Source organism: Brassica rapa, chromosome A08, assembly GCF_000309985.2.
Source record: "Brassica rapa cultivar Chiifu-401-42 chromosome A08, CAAS_Brap_v3.01, whole genome shotgun sequence".
In the NCBI taxonomy this organism is placed as follows: domain Eukaryota; kingdom Viridiplantae; phylum Streptophyta; class Magnoliopsida; order Brassicales; family Brassicaceae; genus Brassica; species Brassica rapa.
In genome coordinates this window covers 13,222,953-13,247,889 of record NC_024802.2, presented here as the reverse complement: position 1 = coordinate 13,247,889, position 24,937 = coordinate 13,222,953, and the positions used below count along the sequence as shown (strand labels likewise).

At 34.6% G+C, this 24,937-nt stretch overlaps 5 protein-coding genes and 1 non-coding gene across 6 annotated transcripts; 3 read left to right on the top strand and 3 right to left on the bottom strand.

The window, feature by feature from the left end:
• Positions 1–812: 812 nt before the first annotated feature.
• On the bottom strand, positions 813–1,615 carry LOC103834446. Its single transcript, XM_009110514.3, has 2 exons — positions 1,152–1,615; positions 813–1,084 (listed from the first exon to the last, which is right to left on the bottom strand). Exons 1-2 carry the CDS (start codon positions 1,525–1,527, stop codon positions 993–995), a joined length of 468 nt encoding a protein of 155 aa, XP_009108762.1. The 5' UTR covers positions 1,528–1,615; the 3' UTR covers positions 813–992.
• A 1,137-nt stretch (positions 1,616–2,752) lies between these two features.
• Positions 2,753–6,513, bottom strand: LOC103834445 (cullin-1). The gene is made up of 8 exons (XM_033276675.1): positions 5,926–6,513; positions 5,620–5,853; positions 4,780–5,547; positions 4,636–4,691; positions 3,968–4,394; positions 3,670–3,888; positions 3,420–3,587; positions 2,753–3,332 (listed from the first exon to the last, which is right to left on the bottom strand). Exons 1-8 carry the CDS (start codon positions 6,163–6,165, stop codon positions 3,231–3,233), a joined length of 2,214 nt encoding a protein of 737 aa, XP_033132566.1. The 5' UTR covers positions 6,166–6,513; the 3' UTR covers positions 2,753–3,230.
• Positions 6,514–11,030: 4,517 nt separating this feature from the next.
• On the top strand, positions 11,031–14,145 carry LOC103834444 (methylcrotonoyl-CoA carboxylase beta chain, mitochondrial). The gene is made up of 10 exons (XM_009110512.3): positions 11,031–11,381; positions 11,451–11,570; positions 11,652–12,086; positions 12,171–12,261; positions 12,622–12,863; positions 12,941–13,105; positions 13,189–13,263; positions 13,549–13,680; positions 13,749–13,805; positions 13,884–14,145. The coding sequence occupies exons 1-10, from the start codon at positions 11,154–11,156 to the stop codon at positions 14,085–14,087; spliced, it is 1,749 nt and encodes a 582-aa protein (XP_009108760.1). The 5' UTR covers positions 11,031–11,153; the 3' UTR covers positions 14,088–14,145.
• A 113-nt stretch (positions 14,146–14,258) lies between these two features.
• TRNAR-UCU lies at positions 14,259–14,331 on the top strand. Its single transcript has one exon. It is a non-coding gene; the product is annotated as a tRNA-Arg (tRNA).
• A 2,290-nt stretch (positions 14,332–16,621) lies between these two features.
• LOC103834443 (caffeoyl-CoA O-methyltransferase 1) lies at positions 16,622–18,107 on the top strand. Its single transcript, XM_009110511.3, has 4 exons — positions 16,622–16,849; positions 16,923–17,147; positions 17,239–17,370; positions 17,546–18,107. The coding sequence occupies exons 1-4, from the start codon at positions 16,724–16,726 to the stop codon at positions 17,837–17,839; spliced, it is 777 nt and encodes a 258-aa protein (XP_009108759.2). The 5' UTR covers positions 16,622–16,723; the 3' UTR covers positions 17,840–18,107.
• Positions 18,108–19,884: 1,777 nt separating this feature from the next.
• LOC103834442 (fibrinogen alpha-1 chain) lies at positions 19,885–21,387 on the bottom strand. Its single transcript, XM_009110509.3, has one exon. It carries the CDS (start codon positions 20,972–20,974, stop codon positions 20,459–20,461), a length of 516 nt encoding a protein of 171 aa, XP_009108757.1. The 5' UTR covers positions 20,975–21,387; the 3' UTR covers positions 19,885–20,458.
• Between the last annotated feature and the right edge of the window lie 3,550 nt (positions 21,388–24,937).

Sequence of the window (24,937 nt, the reverse complement as noted above, 5' to 3'; positions counted from 1 at the left end):
GATCTCATTAGATTTTGGATAAACTTTAGGATTAGATAACATAAAGCTTATGTCACAAACCATCTTAAGAACACCATGTATCTTCGTGGATCAAAGCATTATTTAAAGATTTGCATTCTAGGAGTAATAGTTAGGAGTTGACTGGATAAATACGAAAAATGTAAATTAAAATTAGTCTGATCTAATGGATATTTTGTATTAGATGAGGTAATTGCTGACGTGGGCAGTGGTTGCCTCAAAATATCTGACACGTCTTTCCTTACCAAGAAAAATATCTGCCTTTTTTATTTTGCCAAACCAAGAAAAATATCTTGCCAGAACAGAAATAGTTTTCTAGTGTCGTATATATTTTGACAACCCAAGAAAAATATCTCAGCCATAATAGTAATAGTTTTCTAATATCGGCCGTCTACAACTCTACATTTTATGTAGATCATTTAGAATACTAATGCATGTATACCATTTTCCTGTTACAACAGTTGATACAACTATACGGCGACAATGACCTGAAACTAAGTAATTTTGTGAATTTCTTATCTAATATGTTCATGCATAGATTTAACACAATTATGTAAGTTTTTGTGAACTTAACTAAAGAGCAAAACCAACCGTGTCCACATAAACATCTGGTTTTGGATACAACATGATAAAGTGACATCAAAACTGAATTAAAAAGTTAATTAGCAACATAATTGCGATTGTTAGCGATGAGTATGTACTAAAAGCCCTCAGGATGGTTACTCAATTTCAAGATTACAGAACTGTCTAAGTGTCTTTGATTCATATTACAAACAAAGAACAATTACTGAAACCCGCATTTAAGAAGAAATTAAATTCATTATAAATGTAATAACTAATAAGACCATAGTATTGCATTCTAAAATCAAATTTCTAAAAATCACAGCTATTTCACAAAACTGTTATTCCTCTGTACAATCACATCAGAACAAACAAACAACAAATTCTTCAAGACAACAAACATTATTATTACATCAATTTGGTTCGCCGGAGAATTGTCGCACCGAACAAGCAACCACCTGCGCCCATTGCTTCAACCTCAGCTTCATCGTCTCCGGATCATCACCTGCGTAACAAAAACGAGTTTCAGATCACAACTCTAACAAACAAAAAAAAAACATTTCATCACATACCTTGATCAACAATCGTCGTGCTCGAATTACTTACGTCACCTTCCGACGCGATCGACGAAAGAGACGAAGTCCGTGACAATCTGCTACTATACTGTTTATTCACGGCGCAGTACAACCCCAGAGCTGGGAGAGTTTCGTTGAGCCTCGGATCCAAATCTTGCGAATCAGGCTCGAATCCGAATCCAAGCTCGATGCAGCCTCTGAGCTCTTCTAGATCTTCGTCCGTCACGCTCTTGCTCCTCCCGAGTCGATCCGATTGGCGTTTGCCTTTCCTACGAAGCCACGCCTCTTCGCGGTCGGCGTCCGGTGACCACGAGTGCTGCTTTATTAGCGGTCTAGGCGGCGGTTGTGACGGCGGCGCGTTGCGTTTCGACATTAGAAGCGTTTTAGGTTTGTTTTCTGGGGGGCAAATCCCTCCTTTCGGTGATTTAATTCCATACGCTCAAACGCGTGCGGAGCACTTCTTTATATGTAAACACACATTAAATATTGTATAATAATTTTCTTAAATTATGAAATTAGAAATATGCCCCTAACTTCATACTATATTTTCAAATTACCCTAGTATTTTTCTTTTAAACTCAAAGGTCTTATTCTAGAAAAATATTATGAAAGATTTTCAGCAAAATACAAGTAGAACGAATCATCAGATAGACTAATACATCGGTTAACAAATTGTCAATTTAATAATTTATATAACATGTAACAGAATAATAAATCAATGTTTAAAAAAAAAACTCAAAGACGTAGTGTATATTTGTCAAAGTGAAATATAAATGATCGTAATTGGAAGAAATTGCATTATTAAATGTGAATTATTTTCCTTCTAGCAGCAAGGCAGCAACACATTTACTTAAATAATATGATCTCTAAAAATAGAAAGAATAAAAACTAGGAAAAAACAGAAAACGGAGTTGATGATTTTCTTTTCAGTTACATTGAATCATTAAAAATTTCGAATGACTATTTATCTACTGATGGGTTGGTATAATCATCCGAAATAGAACAACTCATCTTCCAATTCATTATAAATTTCTATCGTGATAAACCTTCCAAAGAAAATTATTTTGCAACAATCCTATATATTAAACCCTTTTTCAAAAAAAAAAAAAAAAAACAATCATATATATTATGGATTTGAAACTCAAAATATGATATAGAAAAATAGTATTTTGGCCAACCACCGAAGATATTTTTTCAAAGTAAAGTGTTTTTAATTACTTGGTGTTTCAATCTTTCATGAACAACCTTTTACTTTTGAAAGTCACCATGTCAGTATAGATTGCATGAAAAGAAAAATAGTCAAGGAGCAAAGAGGAAACTAATCAAAGAAAAATAGTCAAGGAGCAAAGATATTCTAACAGAATAATCAAAGATCCAGTAACAGCATCGTTGACGGCAGTAGAAGTAGGGGAATGTGTAGTATATTAACAGAGAAAAAGTGATTCTGACAGGTAGCCAGTTGGGTCCACAGCTGGTACAATTTTAATTATAACAAATATAGTAATTTGACCCAAAAACAACCATAATAATATGATTTCTCAATCTCTCGCACTAATTATTTTGATTTGCTGTTCATATAATAAATTCAACAGATCGTAAAATTAAAAAAAAAATCGAAATATCTTTTTTTAAAAATTAAAAGATTACTTATGTTTTTAGTTTAATTTGATTTATTTTCTGAGTTTTATTTAATTTATGAATTTTTATTTAGTTTTCTAATTTTTATATACTTTTTTTGTTTTTTTTTTTAATTTTTGAATTTTTATCTAATGTTCTTTATTTTATTAATTAAATAAATTCTTTTTGGAAAAACCTCAGCTTATCATTTTTACTTGTACAACATATCAACTTTTTACTTGATGAACAAATAAAATAGATTGAATGTTTTTTATGGTATGTTAGTAAAAAAAAAATTGAAGGTTTAAAATGTCAATAGATGACAATTTCATGTTTTTTATGAGATTTTGCCAAAGAAAATATTATCAAATATTTCTGAAGAAAAAAAACCAAAGACAAATATATTATAGACGAAAACTAAACAACATTTTTCTTTGCTCTCGGTATGTAACTCTTTGACTATGCGACATACTTGAAAGTGTTGGGATTTTCAATATCCCTCTCCAAGTAATCTCTGCTGATCAAATCCTCAATACGTTTCTTGATCATCTTTATATCCGGCTGCAAATTAAAACAAAAAACAATTAAGAAACATTCATAATGAAACCAATGTTTGTGAATATACTTTTTTTGTTTTTACAAGTTTACCTTGAACATTCGGCTAAGCTGCTCAACACATTCAGAGACTAACTGTTGATGCGGTAACACTTTCCGGCTCTTCATGATCCGCACAAGAGAAGCATCAATCGCATAGCGTCTATCTTTATCAACATCTTCAACTACTTTCTTGCGATCATCCACGGGAGGAAGAGGCACCTGTTTCACAAAACAAAAAAATAGCAGCTATAGTCTTTCTTTACTGAATTAAAAACAACACAATAATCTTATGCATACATACCTTGATTCTCCGCATTTTATCGGTGAACTTGGAGTTGAATTCGAAAGAATCGGTTTTAGAGATGGTCTTTGAGGCTGGTTCCTTTTTAAGAAACTTGTACTTTGCGCATGAGAGTGAATGAAGCACCCTTACAAGATCTTCATGGCTAAGGTTTAGTTGTTCAAAGAGCTCCTGGTAGGTTAATCTTTCTGTGTTGTTGAAAGCACAAAGCACAGCAGCCTGAAAACAAAAAAAAATATATATATATATAACGTCGAAATCAAAAACACCTCAAGTAAGAAAATATATATGAACATACCTGGTAGGTAGAAACAATCAACTCGATTGGTTTAGGATCAAATCTTCCATTAAGATGACAAATTCCCAGAGAATAAATCCACATAAGTCTCCTGTGCTTGGTTTTGGTTTCATAATAAGCCTTGAAACTCTCAATACAGTTGACCATTTCGAGTGGTAGATTGAGGTCTGAAGTCTTGTAACTAGGCCAAAAACCAGTGGTCAGAACATTGACCGTGAAATCAACACCTTTTGGTTTACCAGTATTGCCATTTTTAATATGTTCCTCGAAGCCAGTTTGCTGGTCTTTTGCCAATTGCATATCCGTCACCATTCCCTCCATCTTTGAAGTAAACTGCCCGCCAAATTGTCCTTTGAGCTTTGTTAGTATACTTCTTTCATGCTCGTCATTAAACTTTCCGAATAATAGCCTACGTGCTTGCTTCTTCCTGCATGCATACATACAACAAGTATATTTAACAATGTAACAAAGTAGCTTTAAAACTTTCTTTGGAAATTATAAGCTCTAAATTTGGATGTATTTTCAAAAATTAAAAGATGTAGACCATAATTTATTTAATTTTAAGATTCAACCCATGATGGACCACTTACACATGCTATTAGATGACTCTAAATACTATCTTGAATAAATTAATTAGCTTAGGCAATAAGATTTAAAGATGAGTATACCTATAGAACTCGGCGAAAAGATCCTTGTCACTTATGTAGTCAAGCAACTTAACAACCTGTAATCATTAAGAAAAGACTATATTAGCATCAAGACTAGAATCAACGACAGTGAACATATGAAGAAAAAAAGAAGAGAAGTCTTACATTGTCAATGGTAGACTCAATAGTAGAGTCATCATTCGATTTATCATTCCCTGCCTTCTTGAAAAGATTATCACAAAACGTTGCAAGTAACTCTGCACTTGAGCTTCCAGCCACTTTCTTGTTACAAAAGATTTCAAAGGCTTCTTTCAACGCCTTATGGAAGAGTGTGTGGTTCTGAAAACAGTCCATGACATAGGCCATGTACTTATCGTGCAAGTCAATTATCTTTCTGACAAGCACCTGTTCCTCCACGCTACCACTAGTAGCTGCGTCTTCAGCTTGTTTGATAAGACCGTTACCTTCTGAAGTAACATGAAGCCTAAATGCTTTCGCAACAGGTTCCAAACCTTTGGGGATTTCATGGTAGAGCCTGTACATCCTAGAGAGATCATCAATCTTGTCATCTCTTAGCAGTGCACTGCAACCTGAGCTCTCCTTTTCTAGAAGCTGTTTTGCAACCAAAACCAATAAACGGGTTTGAACAACCTCAACTAATTTAGGCTCGGTGGTTGAATGAAGGTAGTGAGTGACTCTCTCCTTCTCCTTCTTTAAAGACTCCTCAGACTTTATCATGTATTCAGGGCAAGAATCCTCTAGGATCCAGCTTGAGGATCTGCGGGAATAGTAAGAAGCTGTTTCTTGGAGAAAGAACTTCTCAAAATCGTCTTCATATCTCTCCATACTTCCCTTCCCACTCTGAACAAAGAGATCTAATATGTTCTTCAGTAGTGCGCTATCAACCTGTTGGCCTTCTCGCTCTTTATGAATCTGAAAAACACAAACCAAACCGTGTTAGATAAAGCAGAACATGAAACTCTTTATCTATATACATGTACTTACCAATGCTATAATAACTTGTTTGACATTGAAGTGAACGTTATTGTAAACATGGTCGCGGAAACAAGTCATGCCAACTTCAGTTAGGCTTGGAAGGCTTCTCCGTGTAATGAAGTAACGGTCAAGATAGAAGAAGAAGTGAGATAGCCACCTAACCATAATCTTATTAATATCCCACATCCGAGAAAGCTCTCTTAGCATGTATTCATCATGCTTCTCCATGATAGAGGGCAGCATCTAACCACACACAAATAAAATTAAAAAACTATTTATAAGAAAACCCCTAATTAATAAACGGTCGTTACTCACCGTATGCTTGTCGTAATCTTCAAAGATGCCACCATACTTATCATAAAGCTGTTGAGACAAATCGTCAGGTGGTTTCTGGGTGCACATATTGTAAACTATAGTGTAGTTTTCAATATATTCGTGAGACCCAAAGGCTGGTTCAGGCTTTCCTTCAAGAATCCGTTTGAGCTTGGTAACAGCCGCATCAATGAGTTCAAATCCTTGATCCATGGTCATAGGCGTAACCTTTTGTCTAGACATGAGTAAACCCTAATTTAAGATCGTTACCTAGATAGGTTTAGAGATGTATGAGAGAGAGAGATTAAGAATAGATGGTGTGAGATATGTTTTTATATTTGCATAAGGCGGTGAAGAACTAATAGTCTAATAATAATAGATATTTTATATTTCAAAATAAAAGTAAACTTATCAGTGGAGATTTTGAAGGAAATAAAAATCTGGTTTCTGTTATATATAAGTTTAGTTTCTATTGATTTGATGAGTTTACTTTTTCTTTATCTTATGATATTTATTATATAAAAAAGAATGTTTTTATATAATTGTAAATTTTGATTTATTTATAATTATTAATCTTATAAGATTATGAAATCTGAGACAAATAAATTAAAATAATCAAATGATAAATTCTAATCACTATCTATATAGTTTTAGGATTAACTTCCAAAGCAATCGATCAATCAATCTAAGGTTGAGCATGAATACTCGTTACTTGCCTTATATCCATTACTTGACCCGTATTCGTCTCGTTTTTTTAAAGTACTCGTCGTTGCCAAGTTAAGTATTAAGTCGTTGAATACTCGCTACTTGTAGTACAAGGCAAGTAACAAGTATCACAAAAAACTTACGACTCGCCTTGATATTACTCGTTGCTTTTTTTACGACTAAAAAATAATAACTAAACCATAAAACCAAAGTCCTAAACAAATATTTCTTTGTTGTAAGAAGTAAACAATATTTTTTTATCGAATTCTATCTTTTTCTTAATATTAGGTGAAAATATTTTATTTAAAATAACTCTCGTGTTTTTATCAAGTCGTATAAATAAAACAAACTTTCATAACCTTCTCTTGTAATCTATCAAGTAATTTTTAGAAACTTGGAAATATATCCAAGTAATTAATAAATATTTGTAAGTAACAAGTAATTGAACAAAACAAGTAACTTGCAAGTAATATATTTTTGGACAAATACTCAAAATAACAAGTACTCGTTTCCGACAAGTCAAGTACAAGTCGAAAAATTCATTACTCGTTCAAGGCAAGCCAAATATCAAATATACGTAAAAAAAACAAGCACCCGTCTTGCGCCCACCTCTAGGTAATATATTTATTTGTTTCTTTCATAAATTAATCAATCTACTTTATGAATTTGATTAACTCTTGGCAAAAAAAACTCAATCTTCATTTATTTGGTTTAACAATTAAGGTTACACACAAATAAATGAGATAAATACATAAATAAGTACATACTCCAAAAGTATATTAAAATCTGATACTATTTATCAACATTTTAGTAAGTACAAACACTAAATAGAGTGAATAGGTTGATGGAAACATAAAGTTTATAATCATTATATGTAATCTCCAACTAGGTACACAAAATCAGATACAGAATAGAGTAATCTATAGTTAAGATAGTTTGATACAAAACATTGAACACAAGATTTTTGGTTTCAGATTAATTGTGGATACATCTTCTAGTTTTCTAGGGCTTATTGCATTATAACTCAAAACTCAAACACAAAACTAATCCATGATTTTTTTGAAACTTCCGTTTGTCTTATTCACCTCAAAAATTCAGATTATTTATGAAAATACCATTATTATTATTATTTTTATTATTTCGAAAACAAGTTTTTTACTCTCTCATCTTCATTTTCTTCAAGTATTAACAATATTGTCATTGCCATCAATACACCAACAACCATGAACAACTCATTTGAAGCTCTTAATGCACCTAAAAATCGATTTTGACTCATTTTATCACATTTCTTATGAACTAAAAACAATTTTTCTTTCACTTTTTTTCTATATTCATCCAAAAAATCCAAGATTTTGATTTAAAAATTTTAAAGTTCATAGAACCATTCAAGCTCATGATTTGTGGTCATTAACAAGTAGGTTGCTTTGGTGGTGAAGTATTGTGTGGTTGGAGAAGCTAAACAAGTTATCTCACTGAATAAAGCTATGAAATCAATTTTTTCCAGATCTGTCTGTCAGAAGACTTACACGAAAGTCTTCTAAGAAATGCATTTATTAGTTTCACAATTGACTTTATGTGTGTCTTTTAGAGATGACTTCTCTTGAAGTCTTCCGGTTTTCTCTGTTTTCAAAAAGTTTAGAGAAGACTTCCCGGTAAATCGTCTAGGATATACACAAAATTAAACACATATATGTCAAAATTTAATTTTTTTCAAAAAAGTGTTAAGTTTCCAAAATCTAACCTTAAGAATACATATAATACTAACATATGTTGTTAAACCCTAAACCAAAGAATATCATGACTCACAACTTTCAATTTTATTATATTTTAATTTATATCACTTAAAACTATTTATAATTACATGATTTCAATTTTTCTCCTATCAAAATATTTTTTACCAAATTTATATTTTTAAGATCTATTATATGAGAAGACTTCCAAAAGACTTACAAAACTTCAGAAAACTTACAAAATCTCATAAGACTTTACGGGGTCGTAAAAATAAATTATGGTTTTTTGTTTGGTCATAAAAAACTGATTGTAATTTTACTAGCTTTTTGGATTATTTTTGCATTTGATTCAAGTTTGAAATATTTTTGGGGTTAAAATCAAGTTTTGAGTCATAAGGCAAATTCCACAATTTTTTATCCAGATGAAAATGCCTTCTTCACAGCCCCTTGATGGTCTTGCACACGCTCTTCTGAAACGCTTCTTGATCTACCATGTCCAAACAGCTTGCTAACAAGTAGCTAAGGAAAAGTTGGTAAAAGCTGCGAGCCCCACACTTTGTAATCAAGTTTATATTCAATAACAACTTTTTTTTTTTTTTTTGGTAAAAATGTTAAGATATTATTACCAATTTTTTTTTTTTTGACAGAATTACAGAGAAAACAAGAATCGGAAAACAAAACAAAAAAACTAAACAATACTCGGATTAACCTAACACAGGAAAGACACAACAAGAAAGACATCTAACCGCTGGACTAGACAGAGTCAGAACATCCCGCTTGCCACAAAAGGAAAAACCTCAGTTAAATAGAAAGACAGAACCGGTAATTTTGGCTTCCCCGATGATCTGCTCTTTATGATCAGGTTCAACCAAGAACAGCTCGCGGGCGACCTCCAAAGCTGAGACAACTCGATCAGACATCAAGAACTCGAGGCCAACCACAGCGCAAGGCAAGTCGAGCTTTTATTCATGTAACAAGAAACCAAGAGCCAAACAAGCCATAGACCCGACTCGACTCCGGAGACCGCCACACCGGACCGCGAACCCAAAAGGACACGGGCCAAAACGGCTGAGAGAGAGGCAAGCAAAGACCGTGAACATCAGCACCTGCAGAAAGAGGAGAACGGCCTACGCAGAAGTCCAAGAGAACCACCACGCACTGGGATGACCGGTCTCAAGTAAGTCGCCACAACGATCCGAGAAATCCAATTGACCCAATCGGGAACTCGAACCGAACACTCACTCCGGGTACACAGAACATGGACCCGCTCATACCTGCGCACTGTGCTGTAACCACCACGCCATATAGACGGAGAACAGCGAACAATGCGATACTAAAGGCTCCAGACACAAAGACCCGAGCAACACGAACCTGCAAGTGACGACGACGAAACAAGGAGAGAGCAATACCAGAGAGGGAGAAGAGAGCAGCCATAGACGACAGATCCTGAACCTCCAAACTTCGATTGCAAGCGCAAACCACAGAGATACAACGACCACACAGCCACAATATCCAACGTGCACGCGTTGACATGGCAGAGCCGCCATCATCACCCCTGAGCACAAGACATAATCTTTGACAGAAACGAGACGCCAAGTCTCCGTCTTGGGAAAGCTTGGAACCCCACTCCACAACGAAGCAAGATACACTTCGGAAAACAACACGAGAAGCCCCGGAGCCAGACCGCCGCAACAACACCCGCCGCAATCTCCGTTCACACCACAGATCTACAAAGGCAAAACTGAGATCCGGATCTGAACACCAAAACGCCGACTCCGAATCGCCCCAGACCCCCACCGCCTCGCTGATACTCCAGTCAAGAGTCACAAGCCTCGGATCTAAACCCCCCCGGAGCAGATCTAGATGAATCCTTGACAGAGCTCCGACCACAATATCACACATATCGACGGAGAGACGCAAAGAGGCAAAACGGAGCAAAGAGAAAAGAGGAGGAGGAGGAGAGGAGGCTCCCGACGGTCACGCGCGCCGAGGACGACCGCCGGAGCCAAGAAGCGAGGCCAAAGTTCAGAGAGCTTTTGAGGAGAAGAGAAGAGAGAGAGAAGAGAAAAAGCGAGGCCCCCCTTTTATTCAATAACAACTTCCACGTCTTTGATCATTTGGTCACTTATAGGCCCCTCGGTGTCTGAAGGGTATACAGCTGCTATCTTCTCCTGCAATAAGATTCAATTTCGTATCATGCCTCCCTTCACAATTTTCATTTCAGATCAGCCCATGAGAACAATACAGAACCAGTTAATGAATCAGCCAACAAAGCAGAAGAAGATTTGTACTAGTCTAATTCCCAAAAAAAAAGGAAATTACAAACAAAGCCACTAGATCAAAAAACTTGTTCAGCACACAGTTCGAGATTATCAACATCAGAAAGCAATCTAGTCCCTGAGGATGATTCAATCTCTAGCTTCATAGTGACCTCTGCACCCGGCTCGCTGTAGAACATCAACTAACACAACAACTAATACTCTATAGAAGATTAGAAGGTGAATATAACGAGAGTAGAAACCTTTGTAGAAAAATAGACACAACGTCAACATCGATATAAGGCGTTGCTTCCATACTTATTAGTGAGGGCGAAACGAAACGCAGTCGTATCATCATTTGTCTTGTTGGATAGAAGATAAAGATACAATTTTTATATCTGAGCTTTTTTTGCTTTCCTTCATCTTATCTCTTAAGGATATGAATTACAGACAATCAACTACTCTTTCTAAAACACGTAACCTTTCACTGTTTGAATATATATATGTCTTAAAGTGAGATCAGTCTCCAAAGACGAAAATGTTAAGGCTTTTGGGGAAAAGGGCAGCTTCTGCAGAGCTTACTCAATGGCGGATCCGACCCGGAACGGATCCAAAGCCCGATCCTTTACGAATTCTCCGGGGCCTACAAAAGGGTTTCTGCGTCGGCGTTCTCCCGGACGGCGTCGACAGAAATTCGGAAGCTTTCTCCAGCAACTCGGTCGCCATGGAAGGGATCTTATCGGACCTTCGCTCCCACATCAAAAAGGTAATCACTTTGATGTCTAATTGTTTTGCAGAGACGATGACTTTCTTACAAGTGTAAGTGTGTTGTTAGGTGTTGGTTGGAGGTGGAGAGGAGGCAGTGAAGAGGAACACAAGTAGAAACAAGCTTTTGCCTAGAGAAAGAATCGACCGCCTCCTTGACCCTGGCTCTTCCTTCTTGGAGCTCTCTCAGGTTTTGACTCAGTTCTTTGCAATCTTGAGTGAGAATAGTATAAGAGTAGAATTTAAAGCTTGTTGGATCATATGCTTGAAGCTTGCAGGACATGAACTGTACGAGGAGCCTTTACCATCAGGCGGCATAATCACAGGCATAGGACCAATCCATGGCCATCTCTGTATGTTCATGGCGAATGATCCCACAGTGAAAGGAGGGACTTATTATCCCATTACTATCAAGAAACATCTCAGGGCGCAAGAGATTGCTGCTCGCTGCAGGCTTCCTTGCATATACCTTGTTGACAGCGGCGGCGCTTTCCTTCCGAAACAGGCAGAGGTTTTCCCTGACAAGGAGAATTTCGGCAGGGTTTTCTACAACGAGTCTGTGATGTCATCGGAAGGGATTCCACAAGTAGCCATTGTGTTGGGGTCTTGCACTGCTGGTGGTGCTTATATCCCTGCCATGGCTGATGAAAGTGTGATGGTGAAAGGGAATGGTACTATTTTTTTGGCAGGACCTCCTCTTGTGAAGGTTTGTTATTTCAAAAACTAAACTCTCTTTTTCTTGTTTTAGTTAGTTACAATGAAAGCTAAAATGAAAAAAGTCTTTGAACAGGCTGCCACAGGAGAGGAAGTCTCAGCTGAGGATCTTGGAGGCGCTTCAGTTCATTGTAATGTGTCTGGTGTGTCCGATTATTTTGCTCAAGGTATGTTTCTGTAGTATGTATTGATAAACAACAGTCAATCATCTTTTAGAGTTTAGCATGGTTCAAAAATCGGTCTAGGTGGCATGGCCGAAACGATTTTCATAAAATCCGATTTCTATGATTCAAATCGGTTTAAATCGTTCTAAATTTGTCTAAATATGTTAAATTAAACAATAATGTTAGTACTAATCCACAAATTTATGTAATTTTTTGTTTGTTTTGTATATCTAATTTTGACAGTTCATCACAATAATTTTATAATTAAAGCCAAAAACTAAAATATCCTCTACAAAGCGTCCTAGTTATGCTATTTCTTGAATATTGGAGTTTAGACCTTAAGGAGTTGCTCTAGTCTTGCAGACGAGCTACATGGACTTGCTATTGGAAGAAACATAGTCAAGAACTTGCACATGGCTGCAAAACGAGAGACGAAAGGAGCATTTGGTAGTGAAAAACTTGAATACAAAGAACCGCTTTATGACATAAACGAGCTTAGGTCCATTGCTCCTGTAGACCACAAGCAGCAATTTGATGTCCGGTCTATCATTGCTCGGATTGTTGATGGGAGTGAATTTGACGAGTTCAAGAAACAATACGGCACTGTAAGATAAACGTTTATTAGCTTCTGAGACTTAACCTTCTCTTCCTTCTCTCACCGGAACTTTTTGTTTTTGTGCAGACGCTTGTGACTGGTTTTGCTAGAATATATGGTCAGACGGTAGGAATCATTGGAAACAATGGCATACTGTTCAACGAATCTGCATTGAAAGGAGCACATTTCATTGAATTGTGTTCTCAACGTAAAATTCCTCTTGTTTTCCTCCAGAACATCACAGGCTTTATGGTAACTAAAGTGTTTCTTTTTTTGTTTGTGCTCTTAACATGAGGAGATCTAATCTTTACTTTCTCTCTTTTGCTTGTTTACAGGTGGGTTCAAGATCTGAAGCCAATGGCATTGCAAAATCTGGAGCCAAAATGGTGATGGCAGTATCTTGTGCTAAGGTATGTTTGTAGTTCTTGTATAGAGTCTGCAAAGATTACTTTTTTTTATTAGAAAATGCCACTCCATCTCTTTCATTTTTTTGATTAGTTTCACTTTTATATTTTCAATGCATATGTTTGATAGTTTTTACCATTTTTATCCTTATTTTTTAACTAATTAATTAACAAAATTAAATAAAACAATGTAGTATTATAGTAGAAAAATTCATGATTTTCTTAATATGTGAGTAACGACATATAAAATAAAATGGAGGGAGTAGAACTTAAGCTTGGCTCTTGGTTCAGGTACCAAAGATAACAATTATAACGGGTGCAAGCTTTGGTGCTGGAAACTATGCCATGTGTGGCCGTGCATATAGTCCAGATTTTCTGTTCATGTGGCCAAACGCTAGAATAGGTGTCATGGGAGGCGCTCAGGTAAACCATACCGAACCAAAATGTTTAAACTGAGACGAGATGAGTTTATAATCTGATCATCTTTGCAGGCTGCAGGTGTTTTAAGTCAGATTGAAAGGGCTACCAAGAAGAGACAAGGAATAAAGGTACTGAAATAAAACATTCTTGAACCTCAACATGGATGGAGAGATGATAGAATATGGGTGTGTTTGTGTGATATGCAGTGGACAGAGGAAGAGGAAGAAGAGTTCAAGAAGAAAACGGTGGATGCTTATGAGAGAGAGGCAAGTCCTTACTTCTCCACAGCGAGGCTTTGGGATGATGGAGTGATTGATCCATCTGATACTAGAAAGGTTTTGGGACTTTGTCTCTCTGCTGCTTCTAACCGTCCTCTAGAAGACACTCGATTTGGTGTCTTTAGAATGTAAAACAGCTTCCACTTTCGAATAATATGGTTAAATAAAGGAAACTAACACTTCCATATTATCTACAAAATCTAGCTGACCAGTGGGAGAAAAATGGTTCCAAGTGTTAGTTGACAGAATAACAGGTAGTGGACACTGTCTGTTCAGTTATCATTGGCTTACAAGTTTACAAGGGCGCCCGTGGCCCAATGGATAAGGCGTCTGACTTCTAATCAGACGATTGTGGGTTCGAGTCCCACCGGGCGTGTTATATTATTACGTTTTTCTTTTTGCGGAGATTCAACTAGGTGGCAAACGATATACAAATGACTTTATGATCATCAAACAGTTAACATCACTTTCTGCTCACTAACTTATCTGCTTCACCATACAATATATTGACATGTATACAAGAGAAAGAATATGATACATTTGTTAATAACGCTGTGTCATTGACATATTTTGCATTACTTGATCCATACAATTACTGAAAACAATTTAGATTTGTCAATGCTTAACATTATCTATTGAAAAAAATGTTTTTGTTATTTGTTTTTATCTATCAAAATTTTGTTAATCACTTGCAGAATAACATTGTTTGATATACCAACTTCCGGATTTCTTGAACTGCCACCAACACTAAACCATTTTTCTCCATTATAAACATTCTCTGAAGGGTTTGAAAATTTTGATTAAATGTTCAATAAAAAAATTGTTATGCATGACAGCATGATCTAGAACCAACTTTACTGTGCGGGGAAAACGCGTTTTAATGAAATGAACTCTGGTGGAGAAAGCCGCACAAGTGAACATTTAACCAATTGACATATTTTACCAATCCATTTTCTTAACGGCAAACAAAGAAATTTAATAAATAGAGTACAAAATCAATATTCAAATCTTCCGAAAACAAATTACTGTATAACATAAGCAAATATATGTGCATTATAAAATACAATATTGTAAAAGGTGAATTTGATGATACTTTCCCAAGTGTAACCTTTTTACCTAACAAAACATTCAATCTGTTATTTCCTTTTCATGTATTTTATGTATTTTTGAGAAAAATCTGCGAAAAAGTATATATTGATAAATTACTCAAAACAAAATGTCACTCGGATACAAGTGTTTACATTCTTTTTTTCTTCTTTTACTCGAAGATACGAGTGACGTTGCACGGAAGCTTCATCGATCGTCGGCTTCCCGTTTTGGAACCGGAATCAGAAGCTTATGGAAACTTACGGAATCTCGCTTTCAAAATGTTTCTAAAATATTCTTTTTTAAAACACGTTGGAAGCTTACGATTCCGTTTTGGAATCACGCTTCCATTCTTAAAAAAAAACACATTGTCTTATATCAATAAGAATATAAAATTATAGTTTTTAATTTATATAAAATCTAAATTTTAATAGTATTGAATAGAGAGAATAAAAATATACAAATATTAAAATTAATACTATAAATTATCTTTATGCATTGAGGTTTTTATTAAAGATAAATCATATATTCAAATATATTATGTCAATTAATTATAAAGAATTAAAAATAAATATAATAATTTATTTTAATTTAATTTATGTGTATTTTCACAGTGTAATATGAAATCATTTCAAAATTATTATAAATGAATAAATGTTTTATTTTAAATTTAAATCATATAATATTTAGTTATAGATTTAAAAAAAAAATCTTACATATGTATATATATATATGGATACGCTTCCAACACGTACCCGTTTTCTAATTTTTAAAAAATTTCGCTCTACACTTTCATACGCTTCCGCTTCCACGTACCCGCTTATGCTTCCATGTAACATAAGTGTCTACCTACCAATTCGAATTTCTCGTTATTGTATTTCAGAAGATTTTTTCTTTTTTTCCATTGGTAGTGCTATATTCAATAATTCGCTTTTGTCCATAAGAGAAAGAAGGATGATTATTAAGGAAGTCCTCTTCAACCAAAGTGCGTTCACCTACCACACATACCAAGCAGAGTTGTTGGATCCACCTTTTTATTCCATCGGGTTGGTCTTCATCTTCTCTACTCACCAAGTCTCACCTTATTCTTATATCTTTATAATTTAATTATATACAGAAAATAACTTACTTTAAATTTAAATTGTTTAATATACATCTCACCCTCTATCCAGTGTAAATATCTCTCATTACGTCACACCTCGGAGCATTGTATTTTACTATTTGTACAGCCATCATCCAATTTCAGCATGAAAATCCAGACATAATAAATACGTAAAATACTAGTACCAATCTTTGGCAGCAAACATGTAATTGACTCATAAATACAAAAAACGTATTCACTTGTCACATACCACGCGGCACAATGTCACAAACTACTGCATTAACTTGGTTTCAATAATCAGCAAAAATTTATTGCACGAGGCGTTATCACCCCAAATGCGTCTAAAAGGCCCACACTGGCTGGGACCCAATTAAGACAGCGACCGACCAATTGCGTGTTAGGAGAGTTTCACCAACCCCGGACCGGGATTTTATCATGAATACCGGATATAACTAACCCGGTTCGAACCGGTTTCATTTTCTCTTACTTCATTATATATACACCCCTCGTGCCATCTGTGTGAATCACCAAAAACCACATCGTCAATCTCAGCAAAAAGAAAACAAATACAGAGAGAGAGATGGCGACGACAACAGCAGAGGCAACAAAGACATCTAGTACTAATGTAGAAGACAAGCAATCTCAGAATCTCCGACATCAAGAAGTCGGTCACAAGAGCCTCTTACAGAGTGACGATCTCTACCAGGTCCGTTTCATTACAAAGTTATGTGTTTCGATTTAATTCTGTAGCCTAATCTAATATCAATTAAAACATGCAGTATATTCTGGAGACAAGTGTGTATCCAAGAGAACCAGAATCAATGAAGGAACTCAGGGAAGTGACAGCAAAACACCCTTGGAACATAATGACCACGTCAGCAGATGAAGGACAGTTTCTGAACATGCTCATCAAGCTCGTTAACGCCAAGAACACAATGGAGATCGGTGTTTACACTGGCTACTCTCTCCTCGCCACCGCTCTTGCTCTCCCCGAAGACGGCAAAGTAAAACATCTTTCTTCCTCTGTTTTTATTACAAATCTAATATCTTTTGTCGGAACTGAAACTAAAACACTTTGTTCTGTTTCACCCTCAGATTCTGGCTATGGATGTTAACAGAGAGAATTACGAATTGGGTTTGCCGATCATCGAGAAAGCCGGCGTTGCCCACAAGATCGACTTCAGGGAAGGCCCTGCTCTACCTGTTCTTGATCAACTTGTTGCTGACGTAAGCATTCTTATCTTAATATTTTATAGGTACAAAACATTTGGAATCGAACCAACCCAGAACCGTATCTTGATTTTTAATAATTTTGATGAGATTTTTTTATTGTGAAAACAGATTTGTTTCCTTTTTCATACAAGGAAGAAAATAATTTATGATTGTGTGTGGTTGGGTGCAGGAGAAGAACCATGGAACATATGACTTTATATTCGTTGATGCTGACAAGGACAACTATATCAACTACCACAAGCGTTTGATTGATCTTGTGAAAGTTGGAGGAGTGATTGGCTACGACAACACTCTGTGGAACGGTTCTGTCGTGGCTCCTCCTGATGCACCGATGAGGAAGTACGTTCGTTACTACAGAGACTTTGTTCTTGAGCTTAACAAGGCTCTTGCTGCTGACCCTAGGATTGAGATTTGCATGCTCCCGGTTGGTGATGGAATCACTATCTGCCGTCGGATCAGTTGATTGATACTTACTGAATACCCCCCAACCCTATGAGTTTGTCCCAAGTGGTTCAATTCTTCTCTCTCTAGTAACCTACCTTTCAATTGCATTTTCACCAACTACCACCAAATTGGACCACTCTCCCTTTGTATTTTGTTAAGTAATATCTCCATTGTCTTTTGTTTTTGCTTTTCTTCTGAACAAATAAATAATGTACCCCCTACCTTTCTTGTTTTGTTTGTTTTTCACTTTATGATACAACATCTAAAAGAATATATCACTCATTTAAATTTTGTAAAGAGATCTAAGTGAGAGTAAAAAAGAGAGAAGAACTTTTGCATTTTAATAGACAAAATGGTTACTATGGCGTGATGCAGGTTAATATGATTAGCTTATCTCCATAATTATTACAAGAGGAACCTATAAAGAACAAAACGTGTAGGTCTTTACCATCTGTCCACATGAACGTGAATGACTTTTCCCCTAAAATGGTGTTATTCTAAATCAATGATCATCATAAGTTGTTGAAAAGTCTTTAGTGAGAGAAAGCAAAAGAACAAAGTAGGAAGTCTTAGGTCATCAGTTTTTGAAATACTAAACACAGTTAGGTAATGCAATTCAAATTCTTATTTAGTTTGTTCTTATTGAATAGCTAAAATCTGAAATTTTTAGCTATTTATTATGAGTTTTAGCTATTTATTATGAAAGACGTGTCTTCTGAGTTTTAGCTATTTATTATGAGTTTATGTATGCAATTCAAATTCTTATTTAGTTTAAGAATGTTTTCGCACGTTAATATTGTTTCGGCATGTATTTTCCCTGGTTTCATAGTGCAGGCATGAATAAGCCGTTCTCCCGTGCTTAAGCCGCAAAAGGATTGGCTTCAAAAGATTTTTTATTAGTCGATATGTAATTATATATTTTTGTTGATCCTCTTTTGTGTGTGTATTAATATTAGAATTAGATTTTGACCCGCACAATGTTTGTTTTTACTTTTCTATACATAAATTATTGTTTTAGAACATAAGTCGTATATATTTTTAATGTTAATCATATACTTAAATATTTATATAACTATTTCAAATACAATCATTTTATACATGTTATAATTAACCAATTGTTTAAAACCGTATGTATTTGACACTTCTTATTATATATTTATCTTATTGTATTTACATTTAGTTATTAAGCAAATTAATATATTCATGAGAAAACATATTTAAAAATTATTTTGTATTTAATTTATGCTAAATTCTGATCCATCTTTCGAAGCTGGATTTATTTTTACCAATATTTTTTATGGTTATTCATTTTAGATAATATATTATTGTATATACAAAAGTATAAGATATGTTAATTTTTAGATATGTATTATATAGTTTGCTAATTTAAACCGTTCTATCATCATATCTTATTTTTAAAATAAATAATTTATATTTATGAAAATAATTTTTTTTAATTTATCAATTGAATATACTTTTATCATATTTATTTAAGTATAATAATTGTATTTGAACATAATCATGACTATAAAGTACATAAAATATGATAAAATTTATGTATTTTTCATTTTATAAACGATAACTTAAAATACATTAAGTTATTGTTAAAATATTTATACACAGATTTATTAGAATTCTTAAAATATAATATATAAATATATATTATATCTAAAATGAAAATATATTATGATTAAAAAAGTTACAAAGATTTTATATTATTAGCTTTGAAGAAAGATATGTTATCTTTTATACATGTATTATATAGTTTCCTAATGTTAGCCCATCTTACCAATGTATTAGATTTTATTTTTGAACATAAATATTTTATACCTACAAAAATAAAATATATAAATTTATAAATTTAATACAATTTTATTATATTTAGCTCAATATAATAATTTTCTTTTAACATGATTGATTATGATTATATAATAGATAAAATATTATAGATTTTTTTATTTTTCATTTTATAAACGATAACTGAATATATTAATTATAATAATATTTCAAAAGAATTTCAAAATTAGTGAAAATATTTAAATATAATTTCGAAAATGAAGATCTTGTAAAAATCTTTTAAAACAGATTTGTTAAAATTATAAATTAAAATTAAAAGATATTATGATTAAAGTATTTTAAAGATTTTATGTATTATAAGTCTTAGTAAAATATATTTAATAAGATTTCTAAGTGATGGTACAAATTAAAAAATCACACATGAAAAAAGTCATGACTTCTATTTAAATATATAAGATAAATCATATTATCTCCAAATAAATTTGTAATAAATCAATCCATCATTTACTTGAAGCACAAGAAACAAAAGAAAAAAAGGAAACTAAACAGAATCTAACAAGGAAACAAAGTAGTGAAGTGATATTTAGGGTTTAGTGTGTGAAGAAGAGCGAGGAATCGGGGAGATAGAGAACTTCATGTTGTGGTTGCAGCCGTTGTGGTCTCCACTAGCGAAGAAGTAAGTCTCATGAGTCTTGCGGAGAAGCAACTTAAACCCTGATGATGAGCCTCCTCTCGCGACTAGCTTCTTCCCTCTGCTCACATCGCATCTCTTGTAGCTCTTCAAGTCTGGAAGCAAGTAGACATCGTCCTTGTTATTGTTGTGCTTCGTCTTGGATTGACTTTATTTATCGTTGTACTTGAAAGAAAGGACATCGTTGGTGAGGAAGGGTGCATGCTTTGAAGCCCATTCTTGGTAATCGAATCCGTTCTTCCACACAGTAACCTCAATCTTTCTTCTAGACGATACTTGAGCCGTGTGGTTTTTGTGTGAAGAGCCAATACTGCCGCGTGTCTTGTTTGAGCCTGAGCCGTTCGAGTGGGTTGATGGGGTCGTGTGGTTGTGGTAGCTTTTATGTGTAGAGCCGGTGCCACTTGAGCCAGAGCTGCTTCCCCAACCCCAGTTTGTATCTGTTCCGTTCGAGCTCCATCCCCAACCCCAGCTTGAACCACCACCCGAGTTCGGGTTTGAACCACCTGAACCCGAGCCAGAGTTGTCATCGGAGCCCCATCCCCATCCCCAATTCGAACCGGATTGGCCAGAACCCCAGCTCCAGCTCCATGCATGAGCAGTCCCGGAAAAGAGGTAAGCAGTGATCACGAGGATTAAGAGTAGCTTGCGTGCCTTAGAGAGACCCATATCGTTTCTTCTTTCTTTTCTTTGATTAAAAATCGATGTTTTCTTGTTGTTGTTGTTGTTTTGTTTCTAGTTGTTTGCTTTTGTGAGCTATTGAGAGATGAGAGGTTTCTTTTTATAGAGAGTAGATGACCCTTCCTACTACTCAGAGTCGGTTCCCAAACAGAAAAAGGAAATATGACTTTTGATTATGGGGTTTTTGCCAAAACTAACCCACAACTTGATTTTAATCCCAAACCTATACTCAAACTTGAATCAAATGCAAAACTAACCTAAAAGCCTAGTGAAATTACAGCTCAGCCCCTTGTGACCAAACAAAAAAACAGAAGCCATTTTTACGAATATAGCCCCAGTAAATCGTCTGAGTCGTCTGAGATGTTGGAAGTCGTCTGGACGACTGAAGTGTAAGTCGTCTGGTACCAGTTTACTTTAAAAATAATTTATAAATCTTGTAAAAAAATATTTTGATGCTTAAAAAATAAAAATCAAGTAATTATAAACAGTTTTAACTGATATAAATTAAGATATGATAAAATTGATTTGTTTTGAAGATAGATGAGTGGAAGTAGTGAATCATGAAATACTTTGGTTTAGGAGTTTGGCAAACATATGTTGTAGTATTGTATGTATTGTTAGGGTTAGATTTTGGAAAACTAAAATGTTTTTTTCAAAAATTAGTTTTCACTTATATGTGTTTATTTCTGTGTATAGTAAACACTTTTCAAGTTTGATTTGGTTTTATGAAGTGTTTAATTAGATAATTAAGTTTAGGGGTTATGTTTAGGGTGTGGACGACTTATATTTCAGTCGTCTGTTGAATAATTTACCCGGACGACGTATATTTCAGTCGTCCAGACGACTTACTTGTAAGTCGTCTGGAAAGTTTCAGTCGTCTGTTGAATAATTTACCCGGACGACGTATATTTCAGTCGTCCAGACGACTTACTTGTAAGTCGTCTGGAAAGTCTTCTATTTTAGTTTCCCGCTAAAAATATTTAATTTCCCGCTAAAAATATTAAACTCTTCTGGACGACTTACATGTAAGTCGTCTGTTTTAATTTCTTCACCAGACGACTGAAATGTAAGTCGTCCAGGAAGTCGTCTGAGTCAAAAATATTTAATCTAATTGGATTTTTTGTCTCCCTATATAAAGAAAAATTTACACATTCTCTCTCCTCCTCTCAAATGGCTGCAACAAAAATGTAATGTTCATCATTCTAAAACTCTCCAACCTCTCTCTAATCTCTTTGACTTGAAAACACCAAACTTTATATAAATTTTTCAGTTTTGTCTCATGTATTTCTTACTAATCTATCTCTTTTGCAGGTTTTTAATCAAGTGGTACTCATCTTCCACTAATTTAGAGGTAGATCTATTAATTTTAGATATGTATTTTTGTGTGTTCTATAAATGTAGATTTATCTAATCTTCCACTCATTTTCTCTATTTTTAAGTCATTTGAACGTTTTTGGATATGCAGGTTTTTCAGATCTGGATTTGATGTGCAGGTTTTTCAGATCTGGAAGACTTCTGGGACGACTTACCTGTTAGTCGTCTGGAAGTCGTCTGGAAGTCGTCTGGACTTCTTGGAAGTCTTCTGACAAAGTCGTCTGGACTTCCACGAAGTCGTCTGGACTTCCAGGAAGTCGTCTGGACTTCCAGGAAGTCGTCTGGACTTCTAGGAAGTCGTCTGGACTTCTAGGAAGTTGTCTGGATTTTTCTGAGCGTTTTGGTAAGTTCTTATGTCTGATTTTTCTTCATTTGGTAACTTCTTGTTGTATAAAGTTCTTACTTTTTTCCCAAACTAAAACTCTCCAAACCCACTCTAATCTCTTTGACTTGAAAACACCAAACTTTATATGAATTTTTCAATTTTGTCTCATGTCTTTGTTACTAATCTATTTTTTTTTTGCAGGTTTTTAATTAGATGGTACTCATCTTCCACTAATTTAAAGGTAGATCAATTATTTTTTGATATGTATTTTTGTGTGTTCTGTAAAGGTAGATTTATCTAATCTTCCATTCATTTTTTCTGTTTTTAAGCCATTTGAACGTTTTTGAATATGCAGGTTTTTCAGATCTGGATTTAAAATGCAGGTTTTTCAGATCTGGAAGACTTCTGGGACGACTTACTTGTTAGTCGTCTGGAAGTCGTCTGGAAGTCGTCTGGAAGTCGTCTGGACTTTCTAAAAGTCGTCTGGACTTCCTGTAAAGTCGTCTGGAAGTCGTCTGAACTTCCTAAAAGTCTTCTGGCAAAGTCGTCTGAACTTCCTGGAAGTCGTCTGGACTTCTTAGAAGTCGTCTGGACTTCTTAAAAGTTGTCTGGTCTTGTCTACTCAAGTGGAATCCAAGCTTGTCTTTGTAGATGAATGATCTATAATAGTTTTGTTTGTGGTCTGTTTTGTGAATTGCATGTATACTCTTTTAGTTGTGAATTTTTTGTAAAATCAGTAATAATGTTTTCCAAGATGTATTAAATGTGCTAACAATGTGTTTACACATTTACAAATCAATGAAATAATAGACTTCAGTAGCCTTTTTCTTATCTTTGGATCTCTCATATGCAATAATAAACTCCAATGGCCTTTTTCTCATCATAATAAACAAGAATGTTGGTAAGAGATGGAAACAAACAATAGTAACTAGTCAAAGCATATCATATTTTTTATAAGTTTGCATTGAAAAACTTAGTCAAATTTAGTAAAACTAAGGAAGAGAACATATTTTGTAAATATGAGTTTTACATATCTTGAAGTTACTTATCACTCTTAAAAATACAAGTTATTCAAAAACTAATGTAGAAGACTTAAAAACTAGTGGAGAAGACGCGGACGACTTCAATCTAAGTTGTCTAGACGACTAAACTATATGTCGTCTGGTCAACGCAGAGGTTATTTTTGCAATTGACTTTGAAATCTGTTATTTTGGACGACTGAAAGTTAAGTCGTCTACTATTGTTTGGTTAAAAAAAAACTCCAAAAAAGCTAGACGACTTACATTTCAGTCGTCAGAGGTTAGTTTTGCATTTGACTGGATTATTTCAGAAGTTTGACTTTTTGGACGACTTACATTTCAGTCGTCTAGTGAAAATTAAAATAATAATATTTTTTTAAAAGTAGACGACTTAAAGTTAAGTCGTCATAGGTTAGTTTTGCAATTGAAAAAAAAAACTTCAAGATTTAATTATATACAGACGACTTATAATTCAGTCGTCCACGAGACGACTGAAATGTAAGTCGTCCAGGATTTACGAGGTTTGACCAGAATCTCGGAAAAAAGTCCTGGACGACTTACAATTAAGTCGTCTGGTGGACGACTGAATTATAAGTCGTCTGTGTATAATTAAATCTTGAAGTTTTTTTTTTCAATTGCAAAACTAACCTATGACGACTTAACTTTAAGTCGTCTACTTTTAAAAAATATTATTATTTTAATTTTTGCCAGACGACTGAAATGTAAGTCGTCTGGGGAAGTCAAACTTCTGAAATTATCCAGTCAAATGCAAAACTAACCTATGACGACTGAAATGTAAGTCGTCTAGGTTCTTTGGAATTTTTTTTGAAACCAAACAATAGTAGACGACTTAACTTTCAGTCGTCTCAGGTTACAGATTTCAAAGTCAATTGCAAAAATAACCTCTGCGTTGACCAGACGACTTCCAGGTAAGTCGTCTACAGCCAGACGACTGAAAGGTAAGTCGTCTACAGCCAGACGACTTCCCAAGTAAGTCGTCTGACGAACAGATCTGGAAAAAAACTCGATGTCATACCTTAAATTGGTGAGATAAGTTCCTTAGCATACATAAGGCTTCTCCAAGCCCACAGAATCACAAACGAAAGTCACCCACCCATAATCGTTAGCTTCTATGACTCTATGAACCATAAAAATTTTAGAATCAAAATCTTGGGTTTTTTTAGCTCATTGTTGAGAGAAAGTGAGAGATATGTTGTGTTTAGTTCACAAGAA